Source organism: Plectrocnemia conspersa, unplaced genomic scaffold (assembly GCF_051122295.1).
Source record: "Plectrocnemia conspersa isolate PC_06_02 unplaced genomic scaffold, ASM5112229v1 ptg000009l, whole genome shotgun sequence".
Classification (NCBI taxonomy): Eukaryota; Metazoa; Arthropoda; class Insecta; order Trichoptera; family Polycentropodidae; genus Plectrocnemia; species Plectrocnemia conspersa.
In genome coordinates this window covers 7,778,585-7,790,700 of record NW_028277173.1, presented here as the reverse complement: position 1 = coordinate 7,790,700, position 12,116 = coordinate 7,778,585, and the positions used below count along the sequence as shown (strand labels likewise).

Genomic DNA, 12,116 nt, shown 5'->3' with positions numbered 1-12,116 from the left:
ATGTACTTTTAATATAAGAGAAACCGAATTTTGGTCAATTGGAGAGCGCAAAAACAATTATCACTTCTCAGAAGGCAAAAATTCACGTCAAAAGCAATAAAATCGTGTCGGCGCCGTAGCAGTGGGAACGCTCGGTAACGAGCGTTCCCACTGCGTCGGCGAAGGCACGATTTTATTGCTTTTGACGTGGATTTTTGACTTCTGAGAAGAGATAATTGTTTTTTGCACTCTCCTATTGGGCAAAATTCGATTTAGATATTTGATTCTCACTCGTAACATTATTATAAAAAGTCTTAATATAAACGCTTGATAATCTAACGTTTTCACCACTTTTGACTTGGACTGGAAATTCACTATATGGCAACACTGAGCAGCAGAAAAAACACTAAATATTATTAGTACACATTTTTAATGTCTAATTAAAATATTTCGCATAAAATATGATTTCAAAAAATATGTCGCAAATGTGGCTAATTTTTATATCTATTTGTAACTAAAACATAATTAATTAGGATATACTTCATTTACAGTCAATTTCTCTTACCAAATATAGAGATATTTAGTTTAACCACTCTTTCAGAACATGTTCTATAATTTAATGTTTCAAGTCTCTTAATGATTTTATTGCATGATGAAGGTCGAGAATAATAATAACTTGTTTCAATATGATTGAAACACTTCATTTTCGGCCAGAAATTTTAATGAATCTTTTCCATGCCTTATTATGTAAATGTGTTAGGCAATTAGAAGATATTATCAATCAAAACTTTGCATTTTATCATATTGAATGCAGAGGGTTATTACCTTTTATTGTAATATTTTAAAGTGAAACATTATTTTATAATTGTCTTTATTTTATAAAAATCACGTGATTAATTGAGTATCTCGAATTGAAAAAAATCATCCTTCAGTCTTTATTTGCCTAAAAGTTTTTTTTAATAAGACTAACGCATAATTTTATTATAAAATATTCATCAATAAAACAAAACGAATAGAAAAAAAAACATCAACGAACCAAGAGAATCCTTGACTGCTAAACAGCGAACGTGTTACTTGTAAAGGATGTATATGTCGTTTTTTCTTTTTCTTCATTCATACATAAAATAATATAAAATGTCGCTGTTCCATAATTTATATTATATGAAAGTGACAAGAAGCTTTTAAGCAAAACATAATAATAAGATTCACAATTCGAGTTTGATCATAAAAATATGCTATTAATAAGAAAAACTGGTTGTTAGAGATATCTATAAGTAAATATATACATTATAAATAGTTTGATATTGTAACATATGATTTACAAGCTGTTATATTTACTAATAATAATATTTTTGACGTTAAAGATGGCGGATCGATGATCAGTTGGCCAATAAAAAAAAATCGAAAATAGCACATATACATATAAATATAAGAAGAAAATTATTGAAAGCTTGGATTTTGGCCAATGGTGGCCGGCGCGGCGCCTTATCGCCGGCGAAAATAAAACGAAACTTTTCTCGCATGCAAATGGCTTCGGCGAATGCAGTGTCAAAATTATTTTGACCGCTGCGCGACATCGATGTGTCTGATGATCGGTTTCGAGAGACGCAGATTAGTATTAATGCGATGCAAAAAGTTACGCAAATGGCCGCTAAAGGCGAGTGGCGCTGTGGTCGCGGCGAGAGAGGGTTAATTCGGACCGATGCACGGTGCGGCCGAATGTCCTAAATCATATCATAATTCATTATCTCTGATTCCAGCAAAATTTATGTTTTAGGTTGTAACATAACAAGTGGCCGATTTTTACATAGTCAAAAACGGGCTGTTATTTAAACATGAGGTTCGTGATAAATAACTATATTTTTTATTTACTCCACTTTTTTTGTACGACTTCAAACTGAAACACAGTGCGGCGCAGACACAGAATAAAGAATATATAGAAGCGGCGTTTGCGGAAAAACCAACTCTGTCCACTAAATTACATTTTTTTTGACATAATATAAATATTCTTTACCTTTACAATAACATTCAATATAAATGTGCTTACGAACTCAAAATACACTATGTACATAATATATGTAAGAACGAAACAAGATCCAGTCTGACTTATCTTTAATGTTTGTACCATAAATTTCAAAGGACATAAAATATAAAATAATAGTATTGATTCTGCATAAACTTCCCACAATTCTGTCCTTCCCTATTTTCTATTCGAGAAATTAGTTTCCTCTACAATGACCCATAAATTATACAGAGTAAAAATTATAATAAATAAATAACCTAGTACAGTAGCCGCAGTAATATTATCACAAAAGAAAAACGCGCTAGTAATAAGTACATTAAAAAATAAAAGACAAAAGTTCTAGCTCAAAAGGTTAGACTATACATACATATATGAACAGTCCTGAATGTTCTGAATCAAAAATTTCAAAGGGTATGTGAATTTACGTTTATTCTTGAACTGAAATGAAATATTTCGTTAAATAAAAGCAAGCGTTTTATATGTTCAAGACAGAAAATAAAATAAAATATACATGACGATTGTAATATCGATCGTAGCGGATGCAAATGAGACTTGGACATTGACAGAGGGCAAAAGAAGTCTCTGAGAATATTTGAACAAATAATACTGCGACAAAAATCGGAGACTCGTGACACATACAGATTTTAAGAACTTGTAATTGGAAGAAGCATTGGATATTCTCAAATAGAGCTTCAAAAAAATGCTAACGTAATAACGATTGGAGAAAACGTATTTTTATAAAGACCAATCAATTGCAAATGGCGAAACTTGCTATCATAAATCTTATTTTATAATATTTGATATTTGGATGTAAACCCATAATAAACCGAGGAATATATGGAGTAGTTAAGATCGTTAAGGTTGTGAAGAACCTTTAACCGATGAAGGTGTCTGCATGTAAAAGACTAAGAAGGTAGTAACAGATGCCATTACGTCGTGTGTTAAGAATAGATAACATATGTATCAGCCGCGTACTGTGAGATACTTTTCTTTTCGCTCGCTCGCGTGTAAAGTGACGAGAGTGAGTGAGATATAAGGGCGTGCGGGCTTGATATATTAGCATAAAGAGAAAAAACAATATCATTTCCAAATAATTACGCATGAAAAGAGTGTTCGACAGGGATGTATTCTTTACCAGAAATTATTGATATAAACTACTTCAAATATGTTTATTCTATGATATACAGATACTACAGTATACAACCAATCTTAAATACCTACATATACTGAGAAATAGAAGGTTAATTAAAGGTTAAAACAAAGGTTATGATAATTGAGTGAAAGTATTCTACATAACTTAATATATTAGGCTTATTAATCTCACGACTAGATTCGGTATGGCGAAAGAAGCTATATAAAAGCTATCGCAAATTTTATGTAATTTAAACAATTAATTGTAATTAGTTCAGCCTCATAGAAAGGACAAAATCCTGATTTTTTCACAGTAAAAAAGGTAGTTAAGACTTGTATGTGTAGGGTACTACTTATGTTATTTTAATATTGGTACTAATATAGGTTAAAAATGATGTAAAAGGCAATCTTTAGACAACTGATTTTTCTCTTGTAAATTCTGGCTGATTTATTTCTGTTTTTTTTTTTCTCTATCTTACTAACTATGTATCTACTAATATTTTTGTACGTTTGAATGCTAAAGAAACATTTCTATGACATGGTATGGTTCTTTTCGCACCCATCATATTTTTATATCAAAATAATAAGATCAAAGTGGCATTTTAAATACTTTTTAGCAAATTTTTACTTAAGCCTGCTTAAGACTGCAGCGATTGGCTGAATGATCGCTGCTTAATTGTGATTGGTCAGCAAGCTTTGATGCTTTGGATTCTTAGACCTGGACTCCGATGAGAATATAGTCACAAGCGGTCACTCGCAGACTCCAGCAGATACTTGAAGAGACCAGCAGACTTCTGCCGCCCACGGACAACTAACGGACGCACACGTCTGCTCGGAAAATATACTGTCACTGCCATATCAATCAGAATTTTGAGGATCGCCTACTGACATCATCCCTCCGCCAGTTTCTCCACCACCGCTCGGAGAAAATTTGCCATTTATCGTATGTCGGAACAATTGTAAATATAATATAATAACACTCTAACTAGATTCCAGTAAGCGTCTCAGTGGCTACGAACTACGAAGTCATCACTTTTATCCCTATTATTATTATATATTATTTATATTTATGAGAACTCTAGTTCTCAAACCTTAAAAGATTTTTCTTGGTTTTATTAATCTTACGGAAAAATATAGTGATAAATAATTTGAATAAAATCGAGCTTTGTCGTACATGAGAACATCTATGGAATGTGAGTTAAAATATTTTTTTATTCGCTGATTTACAAACTTGGATTTCAGTTTGGTGACTCACTAATTCTTTAGTGGTTGTTGGTTGTGTTTACCCGGTTGTAACGCATTAGACTGATTTTTTTCGCACTAATTCATGTTATTTTCCTAATTGTAGACAATTACGTTTAGCTGTAATTTTTAAGTTGGATTCTAAAGTTCAAAATACATGATATAACTAAAACTTTAGACCAGTGTTATAGTCTGTAATTAATATCCGAAAGACCTGGGTTCGTTCGATATGAATTTTAGTATTTTTCAATTTAGTGTTTCTGGGGGGGGGGTCCGAAATTGGTGATTAGTATATAATTTCGATTGATTATCAAATATTAACTTTTCCTAAGCTTATGGATGAATAAATAAAATAAAATTGAGCTAGTTCGTTAATAGTGTCATCGATTGCAAATTATTGGATTTTAGTCAGGTGTCTTACTTTTTATTTAGTGGTTGTTGATTGTGTTTACATGGTTGTTGCAGCGTAAGATTTACAATAAATAAATAAACAGTTGATTAAAGTCAAGTCAAATGAACAAGAGAAAGGGGGATATCTAATCTTATATGAAAGGATCATGTAAAAAAAGCTACTGGCAAATCACTAAAAACAGTAGTGAGCACTACGAAGTGCCGGAAGAGTTAGATAATAACGATAAATTGATCAAACAAGTGGTGATTGTAGGTCATCAATAAGGAAATGACAAAAAATGTTACCTTGTATTATTAACAAAAAAAAGTAAATAATAATTGTACTTTATAACAAAAAAATAAGGAAAACCGACGTAAAAATTAAATAGAACAATTCTTGGAAACATGAAAATTTGAACATGAACTTGTGGTTTGTAGTCTCATTTCTATAATACAATATAACCGATCTATTCATGGACCAAAAAACTGTTTTTAACGAATGTTTTTGAGCTGCTGCTACTAAATTTGGAATAAATAAATCTGAAGAATAGCAAACGGTAATTTTAAGCCAGTTATATTGTATGTATGTAGTAGTAAATGGTACATCGTGAAAACTTGAAAAAGTCACTTTTTCAATTGAGCCAATTCAGAACTACTTCCTGGTCATCTTGAATTGCAACGATCGATGATGACACACGTTCGCGAGATGCAAATTGAAGAACAAGACAGGAAGACCGTTTTTGTCGTTGCGCCACTTAATCTCATACTCAGACCGCTTATCCAATTGCCGGCTAGTGTATAATAAACGACTTCATTATTCGTGACTTTCGATTTTAAAAAACGAAAGTGAACTGACAGTAGTGGTAGTATTCGTATTATTTTTTTATTAAAAAGCATATGCATCATGATATGTCGGCTTTGTGATATATTGGATCGGTTTTTATCGTGCGAAAAATAAAGTACCAAAATTCCATAACGGCCATAAATCTCAAGCGCTTTCGAATGCCTATTTTTTTATGTGAAGCGCGTACTTTTACTCTCTTTTTTTGTGTGTGAAAAAAATGTGACTATGGGCGGTTGTTGCCAACAATTCTGTTTCATTTGGAAGATTGGAATATATTTTAAATACATTTTCTAATTTTTAATTGACAGGAATAAACACTGAAGAAAGCTGAAATTTTCTCACAGTTTGAATCTATTATACAGCCATGATAATAATATCGATTTTATTGTAAAAGTTTGCTTTTTGAGCAACCTCTAGTCAGTTGAAATTATATAATAAATAATAATTTTGTTAACTATGACAAATAGGACCTCCATTAAGACAAGCATGATACTAAAAAAATCCATAAAAATATGTATAACAACTCACCTAACCACCAAGCTCCTATCCATCGTGGATCTGTAGGTGCTAGACCAGGCGGAGTCTCTAAATTCACATAGACTCTAGTGCAGAACGATCCCAAGATGAATCCCAAAGCTGGTCCGATTATTTTAACTCCAATGGTGATAGCTGTAACAAAAAAGAGAAAAACACTTTAAAAAATTGGTTACCATGACAGTTAAAATATAATAGCACATGACACGATTTGTTGTTTGCCTCATATACTATGTACATGCATATTTATTAAAATTTGAATATTAAGCGTTATCGATGATAGGAGCGCTCTAAAATCACACACGTGTCATTATATGTTAATATCGTATTAACATACACGTTGAATTATTATATTGTAAAAAAACACCGGTGAGTGTCATTTATCAAAGAGAAAATGAAACACGCGTCAAGATTTGTATAGTGTGAGAGCAAAATATAAAATATACTATCAAAACTCTTAACTTATTAAGTTATATATTATATCAAAGTTTCATAACATCTTTGCAAATATATTAGCATTTATCAATTTGCAAAAGAATACAATAAACACATTTTTATTTATATAACCGATTGTTAACACACGTTTTTTACTTCAGAAGTGTGTCAAGATGTACGAAGCAGTCTTTTCTAAGCACTCAAATTACACAACGCAATATAATGAACCATTCATATAGAAAAGATTATGTAGATCAACAAACATTAATTAGCTAAAAAAACATAGTATTTTTTATAATTAAAGTTAGCAAAGCAATGTTCGAAAATGATGTCATCATATCAAATTTTTCAATAAATAATCTAAATGGGGTCATTTTATACCCCGTTCCGGGTCCAGTGTTAATACCGTCGTAACAGGGGAAACAAACTACTGAACATTTATAAGATGTCCATAACACTGTTCAACAATAGTTTTGCTATGAAACATTTTAGCCATACCATAATTTTTAATAGGCAAAAAAACGTTTTTAGCACTTTGCCTAAATATTAAAAAAAAAACATATAAAATAATTGAATACATGTATTATCATAAATCTGTGATTTAGTCTCCAAATTAGAGTTAATATTATTTTGTAATGTTAAAATAGCGGATGTTTCTATAAATAAAAATTGCTACGAATTGTATGATTTGAAGATATATAGTATGTATTATTTTTTTAGATTAAAGCTTGTTTAAAATATGTATTTTATTAATACATAATATATGTATGTATCAGGCGCGTACGGTGAGATATTTTCCCTTTCGCTCGCTCGCGTTCCGCACGCCCTTATCTCTCACCCCCTCTCGTCACTTAGCACGCGAGGAAAGGAAAAGTATCTCACCGTACGCGCCTGGTATGTACATTTAACAAAACATTTTTTTTAAATAACGTTTCCAAGTCAAATTTGAAATCCAATTTCTTAATGATGTATGTACCAAAAAAATTAAAAATATATTTGTGTTTAAAAAAGGATGACAACATCTGATCTTCTTTAAACAGGTTAAGATCCAAAATTAAGCGGTTAAAATTTAAAGACAGGTTAGGGAATGATGAATGCACATAAGGAAGCCGCTAGATAGTGATGGGACGTATGTAATAAAAAAGGTACCCGAAATGTTTTTATTACCTGGAAGGACCATTTTAATCAATATGATTAAAGTGACATCTGTAGCTAAAACTGTTACAGTATATACGCAGCTTAACGTGTATTTTTAGGTAGATTTCTTAGGAAATATATACTTATCGACACGAAACATTTGCTAAATAAATCTAATAAAAATTGCGAATAAGTTCGTGAGTCAACACAGTTCCACCAATTAAAAAAATTGTAACTTCATTAAAAAAGGAAAGAGATAGAAAACGTTAAAACATAAAAAAATTACATTTTCGTGTTAATTTTTTGGGTCATATATGGATTTTTGGGATATGATAACTTCTGTAGTTTTATTCATATTTATCAGCTATTTTAAATTGTTTTAAAATAGCTGATAATCGAATTATTAAAAAAAAAACGTAAAGAAAAAAATGGTATTGGCTTAAAAAAAAATTTTACCTTTTTTTATTTAAACATAAAAAATCGCACTTCATTAAAAAAATAAAAAGATAAAAAATGTTTAAACATATAAATTTAAATGTAAAAAAATACATTTTTGTGTACCTTATTTGGGTCATATATGGGTTTTTGAGGACACGATAACTTCTGTAGTTTAATTCATATTGACATTAAATTGTTATAAAATATATATTGAATATCTCAGCAAAGTTTGCTAATCAGTCTGATCAGCAATCTTGATTTAAAATGGCGGCTATTCAAATTATTAAAAATTGAGAAGATAAAATGGTATTAAAAGTTTAAAAATATAAATAAAAATATATATTTTTTACCTTTTTGTCATTTATGTGAGATATAACGAAATTTAATGACACGATAACTGCCGTATTTTGTCTTAACCGCCATCTTGTTTTAAAATAGTGAATAAAAATCATAGCTTTGGAAAAAAATTTTTAAAAAATTATAGAAGCCAAAAATGTTTATTTTTAGAGAAAAAAATTTAATAGAAAAATTTGTAACTCCGTTTAAAAATTTCTAGAAATAAAAGTAAGGATGGCATAAAAGTTTTTTTTTAATTCTTATATATACAGAAATCTACCTAATTCTTGCGGTCTTTATCGGGCGGAATTTTTTGTATCAGATTGAAATGATGCAACACACAATTTTATAAATGTTTGAATTAAACATATATGTATATATTATATATAATAATAATTATTATTGTATTTGCGAAATTTGCTGAAATAAAATTATATGTACATATCTTTCAGGTAGATAGATAAGTATTTTATAAATGTACATAAATTGTATATTTTTATTGTTATTGAAAAATGTATATAGTGGTATTAAAATTGTTTTGATAAAAAATATAATTAGAAACGTTTTTTTATAAACTCAATTTGAATACTTGATAAAAAATATTTTAATAAACAGAACTTGAATTAGTATATAAATTAAAATATAAATTCTTTATTCAAAGAAATTCAAAGTGAGTTGCAAAAAAATCTATTTATAATTTTCGATGTGATTTTTTTCCTTCAGAAACTGAAAGAAAATACCTTCAGATTCGACGCTGATGCCAACTCGATAAATAATTCAAAGCGACTGATGAGTAGGTATACAAAAAAAAGCAAATAGAAAACCAGACGCTCCTAAATCCACGCGGCAAAGAAGAAAAAAGAGCAACAAGTAAACGCTTGAGGTAGGTCATTACACCGTTTTGACCTTAATTAATCAAAGGTTATCTAGCTTATCGTCACATTTGCTCAAACATATATATGTGTTTGTGTTATCTCCAAATGTGCAATGATAACGTGCGAAATTCGAGAGCGAAAAAAATGCGAACAAGTTCACGAAGAAATAAAATACGTATGTACTCACATGCAATCGTGACTTACCAACTAAGACACAAACCAATGATAAAAAATTAAATAATCTAAATGACCTAAAATAAAAAAATAAAGTAAATAAATGATATATTATCTCATTTAAAGTTTAACCTATTGATATTTTAATAGTTTAGTTTAACTTATATAATACTAAAACCAGTGCCAATTAAATTTGAAAGATATTCTCTTCCATCGGGTCAGGCACACGGAACTTTGACTTCTTAGTGATTATCACATATTTCGACTTATCGAAAAGGTAGTGAGAGAAAAGACTGAAAAATATATGATTTCAAACTAATGAATAAAACAATTTTGTTAGGACCGTGTGATGTGGCACTCCGTCTGAATTTATAATTAGTGACGGCCTTTCATTTTCGCACCGATAATTTCCAGTATTTCTATTTCCTTTACTGTTTACAACTTCCTGGACTCTCAAGATCTAACACTACTAGTTTGATCATAAAGATATCTCGAAAATAAGCCATGCGTAACATAATAAATAAATATTTCCGCCCAACTGAAGGACAAGATCTATGCAGAAATTTATAGTATTACATGCTAGGAATAATATTTTATTTAGCAATTGTTTATGTCAAAAAAACTAATTAATATTATATAATAAAAACGGAAACTTGTTAGAATAAAACTTCTATATACTTATAAATATATTACACGATATTACAATGCGTGTCATGTGCGGTCTAAAAATAACCCGCATCGATTTTTTTACTCATGTCGGTTCTAAAATGGTTCTTCCCGTATCTAAACAATCTAGTAGTATAATAAAAATAGAAACATAACACAATTCATGTACCCACTCTAAATTTAAACTTGTTCACAGAGAGAGTAAAGAATGCTATATTAATTAATAAATCATAAATGTGTATTTAATGTGTCGTGCGAGACGTTCACTTTATCTAAACAAATATCGAAATGGTAAGTCTGCCCTTTTGGCCTTGGTGACCAGACGTTTACAACATCCGGAGATTATGCTTAAGAATATATTTATTGAAATGTATAAGGCCAATTTAAAAAAAGTAAAGACATCAATACAAAAACGTTAAGATAGGATCGTTACTGAAGACCTCAGAAATTATGGAAAAAAATACTTCCAGGTTATATTAATTAATCAGAATCTGTCAATCCCTTTCCAGGATAGGTATTGACAGATTATACGGGAGGTACGAGTTGCTTTCTTTATTCTTTGTAACAATGACAAGAGGCTTAATTAACCGTAATATCATTTCATTACACTTAATAAAATGGGTTTACGAGATAATCACTCATTCAGGCCCTCACAATTGTCTCACTGGTCAGCATTGAATTTAATTCAAGTAAATTATGAAATTAAAAGATTTGTCAACCAAGATCAACTCCAGGAGGAACTCAAGAAAGTAACTACCCTTTGTATTTATTTATTTATTTAAATTAAATTAAGACAACCGACCTAACAGATTACTTTAATGCGTTAAGATGATAAAAAACCAATACATTATATTATTACATACTTACACAAAAAAATAATACATAGTAAGAAAGAGAGAAAATCATAAGATATTACCATTAAATAATATGAACCGAAACATTTCCTCGTAGTTACCATTAAATACATTAATGTGCAATGCAAATGTATTAACCCTTTGGGTAGTGATTTAATTCATACACGTTTGTTAATTTCTTAGTATATCTGAGAGAGAGAGTTAATTTTACGTATTTTTCCATAATTATTTCTGTTGCTTATTATTTTATATTTCATTTATAGTAAATTATAAATTTCGTTAATTTTATTCTACATATTATTCGGTTTTATGGATTTTTTGAAATCAATTAAGAGACTCTCAATATTTTTATTAAATATATATGAAATATTTTTTTATTATGTTTATTTATTTCGTACTCTTGAATTTATTAGTATTATTTTGTATAAAAATTATTTTCATTAAATTAAATTTAAGAAATATTATATAAATATACTGTATTTTATTTATTATTTCATAAATTTATAATTATATGCAGTGCCTCAAAACAGTGAAAGATCGACCACGAAGGGAGAAGCTGGCAGAGGGATGAAATCTAGTCGATAGTCCCCAGAGGTTGGGGCAGCGACGCCTTTAGAAAGTGACATTTGCTTGTCGAAGAATTGTGTATGTATAACGGGAAATTGTCTTCCGGTGATATATATTGTTTTTCTGAGACCGTTTCATAACAAAGAAATATTCGTTCAATGACGGAGAATATTTACAGAAAGAACACTTGCGTGCTATTTATGTGATTTTTTCTGGTCGTAACGAGGACTTTTGTGTGGTCCCATCCTTTACGCTATTGTCTTGTTTCCTTGATGATGGATGATCATTTTGGTCACAGTAAATTAACGCGAGTTTTAAGAATAAGACCTTACAATTCTTTCGACAATCGCCTCCATGGGTTACGGACTGTCTATGATCGCTCAAATAACTCATAAACAAGCGAGTAAGATCATAATCTAAGCAACCGAACAAACGTTCTCAAAATCTATGTATACGTCTGCTTTTATTTCTGCAAGAAGAGATTTTGTCAC

General features: G+C 30.0%; 1 protein-coding gene across 2 annotated transcripts in view; it reads right to left on the bottom strand.

Annotated features, from left to right (window-relative positions):
- Positions 1-12,116, bottom strand: part of Oatp74D (Organic anion transporting polypeptide 74D) — a 95,421-nt gene that overhangs the window by 17,333 nt on the left and 65,972 nt on the right. For both annotated transcript variants that reach the window (XM_088192165.1, XM_088192164.1), the window contains exon 3: positions 6,138-6,278. In XM_088192165.1, coding sequence (XP_088048291.1) covers positions 6,138-6,278 — 141 coding nt within the window. The remainder of the gene's footprint in view (positions 1-6,137; positions 6,279-12,116) is intronic.